Here is a 22531-nt window from a genome sequence, read left to right on the forward strand (position 1 = left end):
AGTGAGATGGGCGCACAACCCCAGAGTCTGTCAAGACTGGCCCGTACGGGCAGGGGTACCTTTACCTTTACCTTTATGTACTAATGGGCAGCGTGACATACAAGTGGAGTCAATGTTTGACAATATACGGCATGTTGCAGTTAGAGTTTACCCTGACCTGACTTGTATGTCATGTAAAGCAATGGTTTCGATTATGCGTATAAAGGCTGGGGCTTGTGGGCTTCTGGGTTTCTTCTCCTGCATGCAGAAGACTGGAGTTTCATCTTCTGTTTTCAGCTAACCACAGATACCAGTTTTGCCCAAACCGAGAAATGTGCTTTTTGTTACGTAAGGTTTAGGGAAACCAGCAAGAATCATAAGCAAAAGTTGGTTTGTTTTTCTAAACCACAGATAAGACTAACCACAGTTTGTTTGTGTGTGTGACATATCAGCAACTGTTTTGTCAATTCAAAGTGGAAGCAAAGATTTCCAGGCTCCTCCTTATGGTTGTACTAGAGGAAAAGTGAGTATGCAGGCCAAAGATTCACTATGGCAGACCCTCCAAGTGTCCTTATTTTCCCTGGGACGTCCCTGATTTAGAGAAGCCGTCCTGGTTTCTGATTTGATCCCGGAATGTCCCACTTTTCCTTAGGATGTCCCTATTTTCATTGGAGAAACATTGGAGGGTATGAAGTTATCTGAACCCTGAGCTGTCTGAAGGCAATCCTGTATAGGGAAGGGTTGTTGTTTTTTAAATGTTTTTATATATGTTGGAAGCTGCCCACAGTGGCTGGGGCAACTCAGTAAGATGTGTGGGGTATAAATAGGAATATTATCATTATGGAATGGGATGTCTCTATTTTCATCGGAGAAATGTTGGAGGGTATGCTATGGTTTGTGGTGTTATGTCTAAACAGAACCAGTTTTCCCTTTGCTACTTTTACGTTGATTTTGAATTGTTGTACCTTGGAACCACAGAATTGTAGAGTTGGAAGGGACCTTGAGGGTCATCTAGCCCAACCCCTGAAATGCTCGAACCCGCAACTCTGAAATTAAGAGCCTCATGCTCTACCCACAGAGCTATCTGAGTACTTACACTGATTTTAGATGGTTCTTGCTACTTTGATTTTTGCAGTTTTGTTGTGTAGAGTTTTAGATGTGATTGTATACATTTGATGTTTCTAAACAGCCAAGAGAACCTAATCATTTGAGGCCATATAAATTGAAATAAAAGGTGGCGGCGGCCTCAGCTTAGAGACTTTGAGCTATGCAAGGAACTTGGCTGGGCATACCAGGAAAAAGAAGAAGAAGAAAACTGATTCAGAGGTGTCAATCATGTCATAAAATGCCTGTGGGAAAGACTGTGGGGCGGGTGTGTGTGTGTGATAGAGTGCAATGATGTCAACAGGGTTGGACTGGTATAAAAGGTAAAGGTAAAGGGAACCCTGACCATTAGGTCCAGTTGTGGCCAACTCTGGGGTTGCGGTGCTCATCTCGCTTTATTGGCCAAGGGCATACAGCTTCCAGGTCATGTGGCCAGCATGACTAAGCCGCTTTTGGCGAACCAGAGCAGATCACGGAAACGCCATTTACTTTCCCGCCAGAGCGGTACCTATTTATCTACTTGTACTTTGATGTGCTTTCGAAATGCTAGGTTGGCAGGAGCAGGGACTGAGCAACAGGAGCTCACCCCGTCGCGGGGATTCGAACTGCCGACCTTCCGATGGAGCCAAAAGCAATGACATGGGCAGCCAGTTTTCTCCTCCTCTTCCCTGTTAAGTTCTTAACAAAGGCAACACATGGGCTGTGTGTATATTAATGCCATAAACTGCATCCAGGTTGTTCTGACAGGGCAAGGCCCTACTCACATGAATGGGTTAGTCTACTGACAAGATCAATAGACAGGCCCAGGCTGATCCTTCAGAAAGTTTACAAAGCCTTTTTAAGTATAGGTCTGTAATATAACTCCAGAAGAGAGCAACATCATGGGGCCCGGATGTTTTCTGGTACACCCCCCTTCACCCCACCCTGAGAAGGCTTATAAAATGGCGCAGGAGTGGGATTGCGAGGGATTTTTCTAGGAACGAGGTGAAACTGTAGAGCTCCCTTGTTATTTTTGCTGTCGGATGTTGTTTATAACACTGCTATATTTATAAAACTGAAATGTGTTCTTTATGTTATTATATTTGCTGCTGTGTTGTTTCGCTGTTTTTCTGAAATGGATTTTGCACTGTTTGGTTTTGAAATGCATTCCTGTTTCCTTTGTTGGAAGCCACTTTGGGCTGAGATCTTTTTTGTTGCTGTGGTAGAAAAGTGGCATGCAAATAAAAGGAAGGAATGCATTATCACCTCAAGAGAGCCAAACCACCCCCACAATAAGACTCTTACACACAGAGTTTGAAAATACATAACTGCACAACTGAGTACAGTGTCTTTTCATAGTGACTAATCTGTGTCACGGGGTTTGCAAGAATGGACGCTGCTGTCAACGAAGGCTCAAGTCCAAAAGGTTTCAGAGCATGAGAAGGAAATGTTGTGTTTTCCCCCAGTTTGGTAACTTATGAGGGGATTTCCCTGTAATCTGTATGGGCTCACCGTTCCCACCCACCCCCTGCTGTTGATTAGAACTGTTTGTTTAGTTTTTCTGTGGAAACACTCTTGGCCTTGTTCTCTGGAATTTCAGAAGCTGGCATTTCCCTTCCCTGTGATTGAGGGATAAGAAAAAGCATTTTTCTTAAAAGAGAAGGAAAAGTGACCAACTCCATATGCAAATGAGGGACCTACTTTGCAAATGACCAGAGGAGATGCAGAGGGCATGTGAAGCGATAGCTAGGCACGGTGGTAAATGTAGAGAAATTCATGTATGAATAAACTAACCTGAAGCAAATACACCATGGGTAGGCAAACTAAGGCCTGGGGGCCGGATCCTGCCCAATCGCCTTCTAAATCCGGACTGCAGATGGTCCGGGAATCAGCGTGTTTTTACATGAGTAGAATGTGTTTTTTTATTTAAAATGCACCTCTGGGTTATTTGTGGGGCATAGGAATTCGTTCATTTCCCCCCAAAAAATATAGTCTGGCCCCCCACAAGGTCTGGGGGACAGTGAACCGGTCCAGTGCTGAAAAAGGTTGCTGACCCCTAGTCTACACACAGTTCATAAACATGCAGATATAATAAATTAATAATAATAATAATTTTTTATTCATACCCCACCCTTCCTGGTTCAGAAAACCAGGCTTAGAGCGGCTAACAACAAATTTAAAACACGTAATTGTAGAAGCAGCATAAAATACAGTATAAAAACATGAATAACAATAAAATTCAAAGTTCAGAAATCAATTTGGGGGAAATCCATCTAATAAGCATTAGATAGTCACCAGGGCTAGCTGGCTGAATTAGTCCTACTTGGGCCGGTGAGGAGGCCAGGGGAGAATTAGCTGTGGAGTCTCAGAGAGGATGATCTTCATAAAAGGGGAGGGGGAGGGAAGAGAAGGAAAATAAAAGATCAGGCTGAATTCAAATTAAAGGCCAGGCGGAATAGCTCTGTCTTACAGGCCCGATGGAAGGTTAAATCATGAAGGGCCCTGGTCTCATGGGACACAGCATTTCACCAGGTCGGAGCCATCACTGAAAAGGCCCTGGCCCTGGTGGAGGATAATCTGACTTTCTTAGGGCCCGGGACCTGTAAACTATGGTTATTCATGGACCTTAAGGTCCTCTGCGGGGCATACCAGGGGAGGCAATCCCGTAAATATGCCAACACCAGTCACATGAAGGGTGCTGTCCTGGACTGCTTCTCTTTTTTCTAAAAGGTGCAAATTCCTCTGCTATTTTTTTTTTTGCAAAATGCAATAAGCTGTTCTCTGATGTCCCCTCTCCTTTCTCCAGCTCTAATCAAAAGCACAGCCATCCCCTTTTAGCAATCAAAGGTCACTTGCTCGTGACTTTATCACGATGTCATAGCACGATGCTATGACACTCTGATCTGCATCTGCTTTAGAAATATCTCTTTCCCCGTCCCATAGTAGGAAGGCTACCAAAGGACGGGTTAATGCTCCCAGTCCATGACCCGGTTCCGGGAATCTTGAAGCTAGGGTACCCACTGCAATATTGTGCAAGCTGCATAAACAACTCCAGGGCCACCTCATTTCAACAAACAGTGTCTTTGCAGGGAATTCAGTGTAGCCTTATGGCAATTGTTCCATCAGTGCAAACATTTCAGCTTCCCAGACAGAACAACTGTCCTCTTCTCCCAAACCTGCCTTCCCCCAGCCTGTTGGAGGGTGCCAGGGGAGGGATGGGGATAGGGAAAAACCCCTGGGCTATCAGTAATCCTTGTGTGGGCCTTTGCTAACAGGTGAATCCAACCCTGAGTGCTATGGTGTAACCTGTTACAACATTTTATGTTGTATGCTTTTATGTTACATGCTTTTATACATGTTTAATTGAGGTGCTGTTGTTTTTTTTTAGTGGAACTCGCAGCCAAGAACTGGTGCAAAGGCGGGTAGCATTTAACAATCACACAACCTGGATTGCTCGGCTGCTTAGAGAGTCCTGCTGATAACGCCCTGGTTGCAGGTTTGATCCCTATGTGGGACAGCTGCATATTCCCACATTGCAGGGGGTTGGACTAGATGACCCAAAGGGTCCCTTCCAACTCGGCAATTTAGTGGTTCTATGATCAGTCAATAACCTGCCTTGATTATACAAATGTATGTGGATTTTAAGGGACGTGGGTGTTGCTCTGGGTTAAACTACAGAGCCTAGGACTTGCCGGTCAGAAGGTTGGCGGTTTGAATCCCCACAACGGGGTGAGCTCCCGTTGCTCGGTCCCTGCTCCTGCCAACCTAGCAGTTTGAAAGCACGTCAAAGTGCAAGTAGATAAATAGGTACCGCTCCAGCGGGAAGGTAAACAGCGTTTCCGTGTGCTGCTCTGGTTCGCCAGAAGCGGCTTAGTCATGCTGGCCACATGACCTGGAAGCTGTACGCCGGCTCCCTCTGCCAATAAAGTGAGATGAGCACCGCAACCCCAGAGTTGGTCATTACTGGACCTAATGGTCAGGGGTCCCTTTACCTTTATGTGGATTTTACATAAATGCAATGTAATAAAACAATCAAAGATGTCTGTTTTTAACTTTTTATAGTTTTATTGTGTGGCTTTATTGCTTGCAATCTGCTTTGTTGTTGTTGTTTTTTTAATGATATAGCCATATACAAATACTTTTTGTGCTCTTAAGGTTCTGTCTCTTCCAGACTTTTGCCACAGAATCTCTTTTACTCGGGTCTCATCCACACTCTCGCTTGTCCTGTGCATAGAGCCCAAAACACTTGGACCTGTGCTTAGAAATGCAGTGCAAAAGGTAAGTGTGGATAAACCCTTGGTTAGCTCTGTAAGATGCCTTCAACTACAGCTCCTCAAGAGAAGTACCTATATGGAAGGAATTTAAAGCTCTAATGACACTGGCACATGTAAAAGCAGTGCTATTTTTCTAGAAAAAGAGGTGCTGAAACTGAGTTTCTAGAGAGTTCCGGCTGGGGCGAAAAAAAGCCCTGTGTAAAAGCACACCAAAATATAATTTTGTCACACCCTTCTGTGTCGGTTCATTATAACAAAATTGATGGGGATTCACATTGCATACATATTTCCCTTTAAATGTTTTTGGCTCATCTGGAGTAGGAGTCCAGCATTTGTGCAACGTGAAAACACTCATCCTCCTCTGTGAAAAATGACGGATCTTGATAAAGGTATTTTTACATTGCTGTCTCCACCAATTAAAAAACCACAATGCAGTAAAGTGATGGAGCTGGATCTGAATTCATTGAATGCTGCACCTCCTTTGAGGAATTAGAGCCCTCTTGAAATGCCCTTGGGGCCTCCTGCCTCTCACCTGCAGCACCTAGAGCCATAGATCACTTCTCACTCCCCGTATTAGGACACTTGCTTTTGAGCAAGCTGTACTGAATGTTTGGCTGAAGTAAACACGCAGACATGTTGCGAAAGAATGTCTTTGGAGATTGTCCAAGCTCCGTTTCTGTCCAAATACCGTTGCCAAGAAAATAAACCTGTTACTGGAATCCAGCTGATGACTAGAATTTCCTGATTAACTCTTGATTGATTTGCATGGATAATTTGTAAATTGCTGTTTGTCTGACATCTTTTTTATCTAGGAACTTTTATCTGCTAAGAGTCATCATAACCCATTCCATTTATTCCTTTGGCCTCCAAACAGTCTTAAGAAAAGGCATGAAGAAGCAGTTAGAGCATGCCAGAAGATGCTGGTCTTTGTAACTTGCAAAGAGCCAGCTGCAAGTCTTTCACTTCAGCAGAAGGGCCAAAATGTGTTTGAAAAACACACCTGACCATTCACAAATTGTGATTATGCAGTTCCCATTTGCACTTTTAAGGAAATGGATGTACATGGGATTTTTGGAGCTCCCCCCACCCAAATTGTTCCCTAGCTATGGCTCTTTGCAGACATGATTTTCCATATGAGATTGCATTTAGGGCCAATTTGGGGACTCACTTTGGACTTGCAGGACATTTGTGCAATCCCTTCCCGGTTATTTATTTAATAACTTTACATTCTGCACCTCCAACTCCCTAGAGTTTCCATGCTCACCATTAAAAATAATAATTAAAAATTAAAAGCAGAATATTCCCTGGCCATGTACGAGAAAACCCTATTAAAGAGATTGCCATCTCTACAGCTGTGTGCAACTGGTCTTTCAGAAATTTCCAATGCGGTGGCTAGACATTGTCCTCAAAGTAGAGGACCTGGTACAGTTTTTGTTGGAATGCCCTCCACATGAACATCTGAGGACCTGATATCTTGAGCCCCTTGTTGCTGGGATTAGTGAAAACTCTCCTTTAAGCAAACGTTTTGTTCATATTGGCTGGGAAAGATTGTTCTGTGTCATATAGGACTGACTTTAGGGAAACAGAAGTTGCTTACCATGTTATTATATGTTGATATCTGTAGGTGAGTTACTGAAATGGCGTAATCTTTAATCATATTTTTGTATGGTTTAATGTATTCTAGCTCTGCGAGCCTCCTGGCGGTTCCCTCACAGTGAGAAGTGAAGTCACCAGACAGAGGGCCTTCTGGGTAGTGGCACCCACCCTGTGGAACACACACCTGTCAAATGTCAAGGAGATAAACAACTATATGACTTTCAGAAGACATCTGAAAGCAGCCCTGTGTAGGAAAGTTTTAAATGCTTGATGTTTCATTATGCTTTTATATTTGTTGGAAGCCACCCACAAACCCTGATTTAGAGAAGCCATCCCGGTTTCTGATTTGATCGCGGAATGTCCCGCTTTTCCTTAAGGTGTCCCTATTTTCATTGGAGAAATGTTGGAGGGAATGGAGTTAGCCGATCCCCAAGCCATCAGAAGGCAATCCTATATAGGGAAGGTTTTTTTTTAGGTTTTTAAAAAATGTTTTCTGATGTTTTTATATATGTTGGAAGACGGCCAGAGTGGCTGAGCAACCCAGAAAGATGTGTGGGGTATAAATAGTAAAATTATCACTATGGAATGGGAAGTCCTTATTTTCTTTGGAGGTACGTTGGAGGGTATGCACCCAGAGAGGCTGGGGCAATCCGGTCTGATGGATGGGGTACAATGATGATGATGTTTGTATCATCTGGTAGACCTGTTGTCCCTTCCACGCACTTAACTTTTCTCCTTCCCAGTAGTGAGATAAGTGGGTTAAGGAGAGGGGAGGCAATGGGTGAGCCCAAGGCCCACTCGCAGTCTCTCCCAGGTAAATAAATAATTGTGTGTAATAAGTAAAAAAATAATAATAATAACATTTGCATAGGGCTCTTGTGATACAAGTGTCTCAAGCCAAGATGCCAAGATGCCAAGAAGTTCAAAGCAATTGGAAAGACCTCTTGTTGTTATTGACCATGCAAGACTTCCTTCTTCGGGAATAGATACTGGTTGGGAAGCTGCGCCCCAGGACTGGACTCTTCAGTGGTGTGTGTGTGCGTGTGTCAGAAAGAGAAAGTTTTCTGTCGGCCTTTTGAACCTAGGATTGGCCCAGATCATGTTTGCATAGTATGCCAACCCCCACCAGGATTATCAAGAGCAGGTTGCACAAACATACTGTTTAGCTGTTGCTGTAAAAAAAAGGGGGGAGGAAAAAGACAAATCGTGGTCATTTTTGACAGCCTTGCTAATTTATTTTGAAATTCCCAGGTTGCTCAAACTCCTCCCCATTTACTGATTAAACACAGAGAGATTGCAAAAGGGCTTGGACAGGGGCTCAGAGGATAAATACTGAGACGGTAGCTTGCCTCTCCTGTTCCTCCAGATCACCATGGAGGGGACTGCTCTCTACCTGGTGGCTGCCCTCTTGGTCTCTTTCCCGACTTCTTCTCACAGCCAACTGTAAGTACATGTCAGATGTCAGCAGTTCACAACAGCACCGCATTTCTTAAGCAAGGGGAGTTTCTGTACAGGGAAGCTGAGCAGATCCATCAAATTCAGGAATCTGGTCCTTTTAGGGGTGATTTAAAATTGCTTCAGATGTAGTGTGAAGAGGTTTTTTTTTTGTGGGGGGGATTGCCTGCAGCAGAAAATCCAAATATCACTCTCCCCCTGGCCCCTCACCACCATAGTGATGGAAATATCATTTAAAATAATCACGAACTGGGTGCTTCCAACCATACTCCTAAGTCTGCTGCCTGAAGCAAGCCACTTCACTGCCTACTGGCAGGGCCGGCTCTGAATTTCTGACATGCAGAAATGTTCTTTGTACAAGAAGTGTAGAAGCCATGGAAGGACAGAAGAATCCTGCTTTAGCAAACTGTGTCTCTGGGTCCATCTGATCTCGCATTTAGCCTCCCTGGAGTGGCCCACCTTTGGAAAGCTCTCCATCGGGGCATGAAGGCAACAGCCCTGCCCTGTTGCTCGTCTCCAGTTTCTGATCACCTCTGAGCTTGAAGTTTCCATTTAGCCATCCTGATTTAGGCTTCATGGTATGTCTGACAATTACATGTGTGTTTGTTCTGCTGCATGTACATGTGTTGGAATGGTGGTCAGTTGTGGTGTAAAATGACTAATTACCAAGACATTTTATTTACCAAGATGTTTATTATGTTTTTATATGTGTTGGAAGCCGCCCATAGTGGACAGGGTATAAATATAATAAATAATACAGTGGTACCTCGGGTTACAGATGATTCGGGTTACAGACACTTCAGGTTACAGACTCCACTGACCCAGAAATAGTAAATCGGGTTAAGAACTTTGCTTCAGGATGAGAACAGAAATCGCGTAGTGGTGGCGCGGCGGCAGCGGGAGGCCCCATTAGCTAAAGTGGTACCTCAGATTAAAAACAGTTTCAGGTTAAGAACGGACCTCCAGAAAGAATTAAGTTCTTAACCCAAGGTGTCACTGTAATAATAATAATTCTACCTGAGGCAAAGGGCAAGGTGACATCCCCTCTAGTTCTGTGTAGAGAAGCTTGCCAAATTGCCAGGGTTAATCTTATTTTTATACTAGTGACTGGACCTCCATTGCGCCGAGGGGCAGCAGGCTAGTTTAGGGGTTACACACAGCTCCATCTTCCAACATTTTGCCATTGGCACTTGCCCCCTGCCATCTGTCTCTAGAGACAGCCACTTTACTCTGCCTAATGATAGGACCAGTCCTGCATTTATGCACTATCAAAAAAGAGAAAACTCATCACCTTAAAAGAGGACATAGATTTTTCATTAAAAAAATTCATAAAATCTGTGTATGCTGCTGTCTATATATTTAGCAGTGATTACTACAATTTATATAGGAATGAAATACCTCTCACCATAAGGATTACTACAATTTATATAGGAATGAAATACCTCTCACCATAAGGTGGGAAAGGAAAGTGTGACCAGGTGAACTGTGCGCCTGTTTAAAGGTAAAGGGACCCCCAACCATTAGGTCCAGTTGTGGCCGACTCTGGGATTGCAGCACTCATCTTGCTTTATTGGCTGAGGGAGCCGGCATACAACTTCCGGGTCATGTGGCTAGAATGACTAAGCCGCTTCTGGCGAACCAGAGCAGTGCACGGAAACACTGTTTACCTTCCTGCCAGAGCGATACCTATTTATCTACTTGCACTTCATGCTTTCAAACTGCTAGGTTGGCAGGAGCAGGGACCAAGCAACGGGAGCTTACCCCTTCGCGGGGATTCAAACCGTGACCTTGTGATTGGCAAGTCCTAGGCTCTGTGGTTTAACCCACAGTGCCACCCGTGTCCCTTGTGTGCCTGTTTACTATGCTGTTAATGGGCGATCTTTGCAAGGTCCTTGCTCTCCCTTGTTAGGTTCATTATCATTAAGTCAAACTTTGAACAGATAGCTCTTTGTATAGACAACTCATTCAAATAATAGAGGGTTGTCCTCCAACAGCCCTTCAAACAGAGAAGTGTCCTTGGCACACTGACACCCTATGATAGAACATGAGACTCATAATCTCACGGTTGGGGGTGCAATCCTTTTGTTGGGCAAAAAGATTCCTTCATTGCTACATTGCAGGGACCTTGGGCTAGAGGAGACTTGTGGTCCCAACTCTGCAATTCTATAATTCTGTTGTATGCACAGCTATATATCATTGATGTCACATGTGATTAACTCAGCAGTTAGGTGAGCTGGCTTTGTCAGATGCCACCACTTTGTGTCTGTTGTGATGGGATGTGGGGAGGGTATGGAGTAAATGTGGAAATCTCTTCATCAGGCATAAATCAAAAGTTAGTACATCCAAAAAGGGAAAAGTTACAATCAAAAAGTCACTGAACTTAACCTGGACTCAAATTTATTGGTTTAGAGAGGGTTTCTTGAAAGTGAAGTTGAACTGAATCCAAACCTAAAATCTTTTTGTTGCCTTAGACTGAATAGGAACCCAACCTCTAATTCTAAAAAAAAGGTACACGAGAGCACACACATTAGGGAGCCAGACCCTTTCCCCCCTTTTTTTGCTGACCTTCTTATATTTGGCTAACATTGGAAGGAGTCAGGGATTTCATGAAGGAACCCCAACCTTATGTTTTTATACCGTGCTTAGAGGCAAAACCTTCTCAAAGCAATTTACAAAACATAAAACAATAAAATATGCATCATATACAATCAGCTAAAACAACAGCATTATCTAGAGTGCTAGTAAGTAGTAACCAGTTCCCTATTGGTGCTTACAAATTTCAAACATAAGAGGAAAAAGTGCAATATCTAATGTCAAGACTTATGCATCGAATGACAGCTGGTGTTCACATCCAGATTACTGTTGTGCGATTCCGGAACAAATTGTGGTGTGATCTCATAGGAGGAAGTAAGATGTTCACTTCACATTATGGCTGAGGTTAGAAAGTAATGACTGACGAGGGCCCTACAGTCTTCCTTGCATAGGAGCCAACTCTTAAAGGCCAAGGTCCCTTCGCCCGCCACCCAAGTTGTTGGGCATTGCCATTCAAATGGTATGTGATCGATTATGTGGGGTGGGGCTTACCCCCCCTCAAGTATTTTATTCAAGTTGGCACCCCAATTCCTTGGAATCTTTAAAACACATTGTATACATTTCCTAAGAGGTCACATGTACAGCACCTACATAAGTCTCCATCCTTTTCTGTTGTGAGTAATTTTGCTGTAATACTAATTCAACCAGGCTTGTTTTCCGATTCAATGCAAGTGGACAGAGGATTGCATGCAACATATACCATTCACCAATATAAAACTACAGCAATTACCCCAGTGTAATATGAGCTTCATGGCTGTGTGAGGTTTTGAAGCCAGGACTGGACTCCGAGGCGCTAGCCCAACAATCTTATCTCTGGACCTGCACAAAGGACAGTTTGCAATTTCAACAGAAGCCTCCAGAATTCTCTCATCTCCCCCACATGCCACCGTTTCTCACAACCTCCTAAGCAAAGGAAGAAAAACTGGGCTGCTGTATGAACTTCCATTATGCACTTTTCTCACCCTAGTTTTACAACAAAAGCAAAAACAACAGAAGAAGAAAAAACCCTTTTCCTCATTTTTACCTCCATCAAGAAATGTGCCTGGACAAAAATCCTTCCTCCTCATTCTTTCTGGAACTGTTTTCTCTTGATGGGGACAGAGGAGAGATCTTCTGCTAGCGGTTTTTATGACTGGCTAAGCAGAGGAGATGGATGGAAGCCTCTCTGTCACTGGAAATGTATTGCTATTATTCTAGGTGACAGGACAAAAACTGGACCATGGCTTTGGAGGTTGGGGGGGGGGGATTCAGAATCTTGACAGGGTGATGCCCCTCCCACCCTGCCTATAAGTGAGGGCCTCTTAAACCATTTGTTTCTTGAATTTCCCCAAGCAAGAGGAGGCACCAAATGCAGCATGGAGGAGCTGCGGTAAGGTATTTAGATGCAACAAACAGACTCACTGCAATGAATTTTTTCTCCTCTGTAGCTACTCCCTCATCACCCCAAGTGTCCTGCGAGTAGAGACGGATGAGACGATTGTGGTGGAGGCTCATGGAGGCAACTTTGACACCGAGGTCACCGTCTCTGTCCATGACTTCCCACAGAAGAAAAACACCTTGTATATGGTCAAAGTTCCCATGAACCCAGCAAATGGCATGATGGTGATGCCAGCCATAAAGGTGAGTGCAGAGCGATGGTTAGGGACGGTGCCATAGTGTATGCAAAAATCAAGCTCCACAATTGTGCACACTCAACCTAGGAGCAAGTCCCATTGAACGCAGTAGGGCATGCATACGATTGTGCAGTTTGTCCATTATGTTTGGGGTAGGCGGGTTAGCATATAAAAAGAGAAATTCCGGGAGGGGTAAGGGAAGAGCAAATCATCTGTGCTATCAAGCCTGACAAATTTAAAGAAAGTACAATGCTGTCTGATCAGACCTGAATATAACATAGGCTTCCTCAACCTTGGCCCTCCAGATGTTTTTGGCCTACAACTCCCATGATCCCTAGCTAGCAGGACCAGTGGTCAGAGATGATGGGAATTGTAGTCTCAAAACATCTGGAGGGCCGAGGTTGAGGAAGCTTGATATAACACATCAGAATATCCAGATTGTTAGTTCCCAGACCAGCTTTAGAGGTTAGTAAAATATATTTGTGAGGATTTGTGTGATCGTATGCAATGGTCATATTTCAGTATCTGCTTTCTGGCAGGGTCAGCAGTAAATTTGGCCTGAAAAATGTCAAGGTTGACAACCCAGATAAATACCATTCTCGCCCACCTTTGTGCCTTGATCTGCAGAAACTCACCCATGAAACTCATTCTTCGCACAAGGTCTAAACATAATTTGCCCATTGCAGGTGATCAAACTGCTGTTAAAAGTCAGAACTGCAAGATTCTTTTGAATGACTGCACTGTATAGGGTTGCCCTATAGCCGATTGTAGGGCAGTGTTCCTCAAACTTGAGTCTCCAGCTGTTGTTGGACTACAACTCCAATCATCTCTAGCTGGCAGGACCAGTGGTCAGGAATGATGGGATTTGTAGTCCAACAGCAGCTGGAGACCCAAGTTTGAGAAACTTGGGTGTTATTCCTAATACTTAAGGAAGGACTCTAAGAATAGTGGTTTACCATTTTGATGTTTCATCTTAATGGATTTGACTTTGCTAGTGGCTGGATGCAGAGGAGTGGGGGGAAGCACCAGCTGGGGAACCCCCAAGGTAAGAAGGCTCAGAGCCAGGGGATTGGCCCCCCAAAAATTAAAGGGGGGAAAACTGGATGTACATTTCCTAAATATAAGATAAAAAACAAATAAAATTAAGCCTACATACAGCAACAGTATGTAAATGGCTTTAGATACCTATTAGGTCCATAAATTACCGTATAGCATATATTCAACACAAAGAACAGTGACAATTTGTTGTTGACAAAGGCAGCTGGACATATAAAGGGCCCCATTACCTTCAGTGGCTTAGGCCCTCATCAAACCTGAATCCAGCCCTGGTTGGCATGGTGAGCAGCATGTATCTTGGTCTTTTATGAATACATATTTCAGGCCTTCTTCTATGATTAGTCACAGTTTGGCTCTGCCTTATGGTTTCAGCTGAGGGAACCTGAAATATCTGAATTCTATTTTTAACGTGCCTTTAGCAAGTTTATGTATTGTCTCTTTAGTCTGGAGTTAATGAAGTGTGCGGTCATGTCTCTTGGCTTGTTTGCATTAAGAGGAGAAAAGAATGTCAGACTATGGACAAACTCTGTTGTCAGCACGTCCACAGGCATTTATTTGAAGTGTTCATTGAGCCTGTCATGCAAGAACCACTCTGAGCTGCCATCTTCCAAATGCTCTGGGAATCATCTGAATCATAAATTATAGTAACAACTTATTTTCTTAAGGTCATCCAGCTTACTTATTCGCTCCTTAGTTATATCTCTTACACACTTCAGTTTTACTTGCCAGTCAGCAGCTATATTTGATGCTGTGCCAACTGTTTGCTGAATGATTTACATTTACCTTGTCAGAGAAAGGAGTTACACTTCAATTGGGCTGAGCTTAGGGATGTTATAGAATTCTGTCAGACACAGAAATGGGAGCAGAAATTCCCACTATATTCACGTTTGTCCGAGGTCAGGAATGAATATCATGCAATCATACGAGTAGTATTCACTATTGTGGTATGTGTTTTTAGTGCCTAAACATTTTGTAAATTACTATGATATTCTTGTAAAGAAGCTGGTAAAATGCGGACTTGACTATGCTATCACTCAGTGGATTTGTAACTGGCTGACTGACCGAACCCAAAGGGTGCTCATCAATGGTTCCTCTTCATCCTGGAGAAGAGTGACTAGTGGGGTGCCACAGGGTTCTGTCTTGGGCCCGGTCTTATTCAACATCTTTATCAACGACTTGGACGATGGACTCAAGGGCATCCTGATCAAATTTGCAGATGACACCAAACTGGGAGGGGTGGCTAACACCCCAGAGGACAGGATCACACTTCAAAACGACCTTGACAGATTAGAGAACTGGGCCAAAACAAACAAGATGAATTTTAATAGGGAGAAATGTAAAGTATTGCACTTGGGCAAAAAAAATGAGAGGCACAAATACAAGATGGGTGACACCTGGCTTGAGAGCAGTACATGTGAAAAAGATCTAGGAGTCTTGGTTGACCACAAACTTGACATGAGCCAACAGTGTGACGCGGCAGCTAAAAAAGCCAATGCAGTTCTGGGCTGCATCAATAGGAGTATTGCATCTAGATCAAGGGAAGTAATAGTGCCACTGTATTCTGCTCTGGTCAGACCTCACCTGGAGTACTGTGTCCAGTTCTGGGCACCACAGTTCAAGAAGGACACTGACAAACTGGAACGTGTCCAGAGGAGGGCAACCAAAACGGTCAAAGGCCTAGAAACGATGCCTTATGAGGAACGGCTAAGGGAGCTGGGCATGTTTAGCCTGGAGAAGAGGAGGTTAAGGGGTGATATGATAGCCATGTTCAAATATATAAAAGGATGTCACATAGAGGAGGGAGAAAGGTTGTTTTCTGCTGCTCCAGAGAAGCGGACACGGAGCAATGGTTCCAAACTACAAGAAAAAAGATTCCACCTAAACATTAGGAAGAACTTCCTGACAGTAAGAGCTGTTCGACAGTGGAATTTGCTGCCAAGGTGTGTGGTGGAGTCTCCTTCTTTGGAGGTCTTTAAGCAGAGGCTTGACAACCATATGTCAGGAGTGCTCTGATGGTGTTTCCTGCTTGGCAGGGGGTTGGACTCGATGGCCCTTGTGGTCTCTTCCAACTCTATGATTCTATGATTCTGTGTTGTTTTTTTGGCATGTCCCTTCCCCTGAAATGCATTGAAATTACTTATGTAAGTACAAGGTAGAGGAAGCTGCAGCTGACAGGGTGTCTCTGACCCAGTGACATGTGGGAATGTTAAGGATAGTAGGGAAGGATAGATTGAAGAAGTATTATCCTTCCTTCACTCACGCTAGTAAGTGATGTAGCAGAGCAAATTCCCCTCAATATAGCTGGAAGCTAGTTTGCAGATTCATTTGAATCTCTTAGTTAAGATTATCTCCTGGTGTCCCCTTTAATCCCTCTTAAAACAATAAAGGCACGAGAGTCTTTCTGAATAAAGTAACAAAAAGTTTACTCACATTTCAGTTCACGATTTGATCCCTGAAAGGCAGACTTTACTTGGTAGTTATACAAAGAAACTGTGAATTCATCTCTTATGGAGACTGAACTCATGTGCTGCTGGCTGAGAGCCAGCAGACAGCAACATTACATTTAGATAACAAAATGGCTGCAGGAGAGCAGCATGGTAGCAAAAGATCAGCAAGAGAGCAATAAGAGACAAGATGAACTGAGAAAGTGGCTGCATGGCTCGGCTCTTTTGTAGAGTCAGCCAGAGCGATGCCCATCTCCCAGGTCACATGCAGGGAGAGGAAGCTCCAGACCAGTGGAACAGGAAGTTACACTGACTGGATGTCCCCCTGCATGTGCCCACTTTAAGGAAATAAGGAATGTTGCATTTGACCATACCAATGGATTACATCCCACATGACAAAGGGTCAAGCAAACAGTAGAGTTAAACATCTGACTGAGTTTAGCTTCAGGGCAAGGAGGTCAGGGCATTCTATTCTGCTCCCCTCCAGCCCTTTAACCTAAACAAGTTTTCCTGATTCCCTCACGCAGGTTCCTGCCAAAGACATGAAAAAGGATTCCAAGCAAAACCAGTATGTGGTTGTCCAGGCCAGCTGTCCTCAGTTCACATTGGAGAAGACGGTTCTGGTCTCCTTCCATAGTGGATATCTCTTCATCCAGACAGATAAAACCATCTACACCCCTGGATCTGCAGGTGATGCCTTCTGCTAGCCCCACCTTATCTGGGACCACAGTAAGGGGGTATAGAGTGGATGACCAGCTTGGGATCAGCCTTTGATTTATCTTTCAGAACTTTACTATTATTAGACGCATCCCTAGGTACAACTAGAGCTAGACAAATATTAACACCCCCACCATACACACCTGACAACTCAAGTTGGTCTGAAAAGCTTCTGTGTATCATCACTCAGGTATTGTAGGTTTTTGTATTCTTTAAAGAACCAGCAGCCTCTCCCCTGCAAGAGGCAACCGTGGGACAAAGCAAATGGATGTGCACACCATGGGATGTGAGAGTAACAGACAGCTTGTTGGGACTGTGGCACTCACCTGACCAGACTCCAGTTGAGTTGTAGCTGCATACTGCCCCAAAGAGGAGGGGAGGAGAGGCTGACACAGTGCAGACTACCAGAAGGAGCACTAGATTGGCTTTGCACCTTCCTCTCTCTGCTGCTACGTGGCAGTGACTCAGCCAGAGGGAGGTCAGGTGAGCAGTGCACCTTCACCATGCCATAGTCCACTATCAGAAATGGATTTATTTTCTGGTATTTTTTTATCTTTAAACAATAAGAAGGAAAAACCTGCAAGATTTGTACATCTCAAAATAGGGATGTGAGCCCACGCATGCACACACACGCATGCACACACACACACGCACACACACAGACACACACTCAGACCAAATGTGTAGAATGGTTTGTTTTTTTCCCTTTCTATTTCTTTTCAAACTCAAATACCTCTCTTTTATTTCTCAGTGCGCTACCGTGTCTTTTCTGTGGGCCACAACATGGAGCTTTTGGATAAGCCTGTGATTGTTGAGTTTGAGGTGAGAGGCATATATTAGTGTGTGTGTTGAGTACAGCATTGGCCGCCTGAAATTGCAGTGATGGTTGGTGCTTCACTAAATGTTCTATGGCGATTTTACAGAAAGAGTGATGGCCATTCAATGTAGCTTTTCTTAGGAAGCATGGACATTTTTCATAACTCCTTAAATGCCATTTCAGACCTTGGCAGTGCTGGCTCATCCCAGCAGTGGTATCATGGGAAACTATCTCACCCCAAGACCTTGGGGAAAGAACTATACTGGGATGAGGTGGGAGAGGGGAATCAGGCTGTTTACTTTTTTCCTCTCAGTCACACAACCTTTTATTTCTCCTGCTCCTCCTTTAAGGAGCCCAAAGTGGCAAGATGGGGGTTATCCTCTTCTGTCCTCCTGCCTGTTTCTTAAGAGCTAGTTCAGAGTGCCTGCTTCAGTGTTTGCTAGTAAAGGCAATTGGACTGGTGTGGTGAGCGTACACACAATAACAGGTCTGGCGGAAGACATTTTGGCGCCTGAGGTCAACCACAAAATGGCGCCCCTCTGCCAGGGAAGAAGGGATGAGAGGAGAACTGCATCAGAAACAAGGGGGAGAAAAGAAATATTTACAGCAGGAATAAGAGAAGTCCTATTTGCCAAGAGATAACTGTACAGGGGGTAGATCTGGCCTCCAAGGAGCATCCCACAGCTGTAGCTGCCTCTGTGGCAGCAGGCAATACATTCCTTGGAGACTGGATCTGCTGGTCCGATAGATCCTGCCTCCTGAGGCAATCACCTCACCTTGTCTCATGGGCCGGCCCTGTATTGTTTTTCAGCCGTGCTGGAATATGATTGCTGTAGAGATTAGGTTGGCCCCATTTCTTGTACTACAAGGATAGCTAATTGAGGCAAGGCTGGAGATTCTTAAATGTACTTTTGCTTATTGTTACTGGTTTTGTGTTTTCAAAGATTGGTATTTTTAAATAAGGAAAGCCACTTTGTGGAGGAGTTCCTCAAAAAACAGTGTGTGAATCTCCTAAACCAATTAATTAAATTAACTATCATCACAACGGTTTAGGCCAGAGCCATCCTGGAAGCTTTGTGGCTAAGCTGAAGTCAAGGACTTGGTAGTGTAGAACTAAACCTCTACCTATCTAGAGAATTTGTTTTTCCACATTATGAATATTGAGTGCAATCATTTTTCATTCCTTCAGCAACCATTGAAACATGTTTTTCTCCTTCACAGACACCAGATGGCATTATTGTCAGCCAGAGTTCCATCAGCCCCACTTCAACAAACATCCGGCCTTACAACTTACCTGAGATTGTCAGGTATTTGACCATGAATACTACCATGCAGCATATTTGTACAGAAAGTGAGCTGAAACAGCAACTGGAGAAGAAAGCTCATCAATGTGCAAAGTGCCCTTCTTTTGGGGGGTTCATATGAAACAAAAATATACTCCAAGCTCTCATCAATATTAGTATATATTTACCACCCACAACCAGGGGACATGGGTGGCGCTGTGGGTTAAACCACAGAGCCTAGGACTTGCCGATCAGAAGGTCGGCGGTTCGAATCCCCACGACAGGGTGAGCTCCCGTTGCTCGGTCCCTGCTCCTGCCAACCTAGCAGTTTGAAAGCACTTCAAAGTGCAGGTAGATAAATAGGTACCGCTTAGGTGGGAAGGTAAACGGCATTTCCGTGTGCTGCTCTGATTTGCCAGAAGCGGCTTAGTCATGCTGGCCACATGACCCGGAAGCTGTACGCCGGCTCCCTCGGCCAATAAAGCGAGATGAGCGCCGCAACTCCAAAGTCGGTCACAACTGGACCTAATGGTCAGGGGTCCCTTTACCTTTACCACCCACAACCACCCTGTGACATACACGTAGATGGGGTGTGAGAGTGTGATCTCATCCTCCACATATCCACATCTTAAGATTTTGGGGGCAGGCATTCTGCTCCAAGCTTAACAGCACAGTCCTTTGCATGTATTCCCCATTGAGCCCAATATGGCTTATCTCAGGTGTGCATGACTAGGAATGTGGCTGGGCAGAGTAAGCTCAACCCTGATCAGGAAGCAGTCATGTGGCAGCTCCAACACTGCACCCAAAGGCCTGTCACTCACCCTGGCCAGGGCGGAGGATGGGGAGTGGGTTTTTACACATATTTTGCTGAGGTGCAGCTGAGAGACTTGAGGATAGGACCCCTTGGGTGGTCCTTGGGGCTCTGGGTCCAATAGGCCCAAAGTCATCACTGCTCCACCGTGCCCCAAAATGGCACTTTGGGGTTCTTCACAGAGTACTGCTAGCAAAGAGAATTGCTGATGGGATCTTGCTGCCAGCTTTAATAATACAGTGATAATAATAATTTATTATTTCTACCCCACCCATCTGACTGGAACAAGCATGGGAGGAAAGCTCTATATCGGCAACAAGAAGGGGGAAGTCAATTCAATAATAATAATAATAATAATAATAATAATAATAATAATAATAATATATTTATACCCTGCCCATCTTACTGGGTTTCCCCAGCCACTCTGGGTGACTCCCAATAGAATATTAAAAACACAATAAAACATCAAACATTAAAAACTTCCCTAAACAGGGCTGCCTTCAGTTGTCTTCTAAAAGTCAGATCATTGTTTATATCAGTGACATCTGATGGGAGGGAGTTTCAGAGGGCAGGCGCCACTACCAAAAAGGCCCTCTGCCTGGTTCCCTGTAACCTCACTTCTCGTAGTGAGGGAACCGCCAGAAGGCCCTTGGAGCTGGACCTCAGTGTCTGGGCTGAATGATGGGGGTGGAGAGCTCCTTCAGGTATACAGGACCTTTACAGGTCAGCACCAACACTTTGAATTGTGCTCAGAAACGTAATGGGAGCCAATGTAGGTCTTTTAAGACTGGTGTTACGTGGTCTCGGCGGCTGCCCCCAGTCACCAGTCTAGCTGCCACATTCTGGATTAGTTGTAGTTTCCAGGTCACCTTCAAAGGGAGCCCCACGTAGAGCAAAGTGGCACTTTGGCACTTTCTCCCCTCTACTGTATCATAATCATCCCCCTCTCTCAGCCATGGTGCTTTTCTCTGCTGGCCTCGAAGCACCATTTTACTTCCGACCACCATTGGGCGGGAATGAGCATTAAGGGACAGACTATATTCTAACCTCACCCATGGTGAGAAGAGACCCTGCAGCCCATTCTGATTTCACCTTTAATATCATGAGTTGACAAAGCAGAAGCAGTGAAGATTCCTTCCTTTCCCTTCTCTAGTTTGGGAACCTGGAAGATTGTGGCCAAGTATCAAGACTCCCCACAGGAGACCTTCACCACGCAATTTGACGTCAAGGAATATGGTAAGGAGGACCATCTCTGCTTAGCATTTCCCCTGGCCCCTTACAGGCATTGTTTCCTCTTTAATCCCTTGGGTTGGATTCAACAGATGAATCTTGCCAGTGAAAGCCCTGCCCACTTGTGCAACTGGGCTTCCCCCCTCTCTCTGCTCCTGAAGTTGGCTTGTGAAGGAGTTGCGAGAACCCCCAGAACAGTGCACTGAGGGGAATTGTTGAATTGCTCCTCTTGACTGTTTCCCAGGGAATACTCCCATTGGTCTTCCACCATGACACTTGGAATTGCTCATACTATTGAAATTGCTGGCACTGACCTGAAAGCTCACTACAATTATATATTCTCATCTTTCCATGAATGTTTATATGTTCTTCCCCTGTTTTTCCCTCTAGTACTGCCAAGCTTTGAAGTAATAGTGGAGCCATCAGATAAGTTTTATTACATTGACAGCGACAAGGATTTCAGAGTGGATATCACTGCAAGGTGGGTGTCTGCAACTATGGAAAGGTAAAGACGAGGTATTACCTGCATAACATGAAATTATCACGTCCAGAAAAACAAGAATTCACAGTATGATTTTAAACACGTTTATTTGGAACATTTTGAATGTTTAGAAACATTAGAATGCAAAATACAAAGAAGCAAAAGAGAAGATATTGTAAAGGGGGAGAGAATAAGATCATGTTTTCATTATATTACAGAAAAGAAAATATACGATTTTATACTATCCTGAAACTTATTATTCCAGATTGTAACAATCAATAGCTATATTTCAGTAGATATGCTTGGCTAAAAGGAACCTATAATTTTCCTGCTTTGGCTGCTAGAATACATGTCACATGTAGTTGGTTTGCTATGTGAACCCTTTAAAACTGTAAATAGCAGCCACTGGGGGGCCCCATCCAGTTGTTTTTACCTCACTAGGAACTTCCCTCTTAGAGTTTAGAACAGCTGGAGAGGGGAGAGGAAAGATCTCCTGGGATCACAGGACAAAGGCTAAGAGTAAAAACCTTATCAACACCCTCCATGGTGACTGTCCTGATCAGGCTGCCCAGAAACTGCTATTTACAATTTTTTAAAGATTCACGGGGTCACAGCTACAAGCGATGTGTGTAGTGTCACATGTAGTTTGGCCCTTAGGGCAAAAATAGATGCGAGAGGGACAGACACATTTGTTCGTGTACAAATCTATCCCGTTCTTTTATAAAGGGAAGAGGTAGGAAATTCTATTAAAACATCATAAGAGGCAGATAGGTAAGGGAATTGAACCCTTCCCCTTCCGCAAGTTGATCTCATTGTCATTCTTGTCATTGCTGTTATAAATAGACTATGTTTTCCACAGGTAAATCTGTACTCAAAGTGGTACATACAAAAAACAACATTCTAAGTACAGTACAGCCGTACCTCTGCTTACGTATCCCTCTGGATACGTAAACTTCGGGCTGCGAACATGGCAAACCTGGAAGCACTCTATGTGTTCGCACATGAGCAGAAGCACTCTATGGCACCACGCACATGTGCAGAACAGGCGCCCTTGGTTGCGGATACTTTGGGATACGTCCGGAGCTCCGGAACGGATCCTG

At 44.2% G+C, this 22531-nt stretch overlaps 1 protein-coding gene and 2 long non-coding RNA genes across 3 annotated transcripts in view; 2 read left to right on the top strand and 1 right to left on the bottom strand.

Annotated features, from left to right (window-relative positions):
- The window catches only part of LOC307206784, a 610614-nt gene that overhangs the window by 210304 nt on the left and 377779 nt on the right, over window positions 1-22531 (bottom strand). The gene's annotated exons all lie outside the window — the stretch shown is intronic.
- On the top strand, window positions 1711-7610 carry LOC307206790. Its single transcript, XR_013834496.1, has 3 exons — window positions 1711-1855; window positions 2663-2820; window positions 5234-7610. It is a non-coding gene; the product is annotated as an uncharacterized lncRNA (long non-coding RNA).
- LOC307206773 (venom factor-like) overlaps window positions 8227-22531 on the top strand; it is a 60904-nt gene continuing 46599 nt past the window's right edge. The window contains exons 1-7 of the mRNA XM_079960185.1: window positions 8227-8375; window positions 12407-12599; window positions 16620-16782; window positions 17561-17631; window positions 18848-18933; window positions 20874-20956; window positions 21341-21431. Of these exons, the coding sequence (XP_079816311.1) occupies window positions 8305-8375; window positions 12407-12599; window positions 16620-16782; window positions 17561-17631; window positions 18848-18933; window positions 20874-20956; window positions 21341-21431 (758 nt within the window). The 5' untranslated portion in view covers window positions 8227-8304. The remainder of the gene's footprint in view (window positions 8376-12406; window positions 12600-16619; window positions 16783-17560; window positions 17632-18847; window positions 18934-20873; window positions 20957-21340; window positions 21432-22531) is intronic.

Source organism: Podarcis cretensis (genome assembly GCF_951804945.1).
Source record: "Podarcis cretensis genome assembly, chromosome: 17".
NCBI lineage: Eukaryota > Metazoa > Chordata > Lepidosauria > Squamata > Lacertidae > Podarcis > Podarcis cretensis.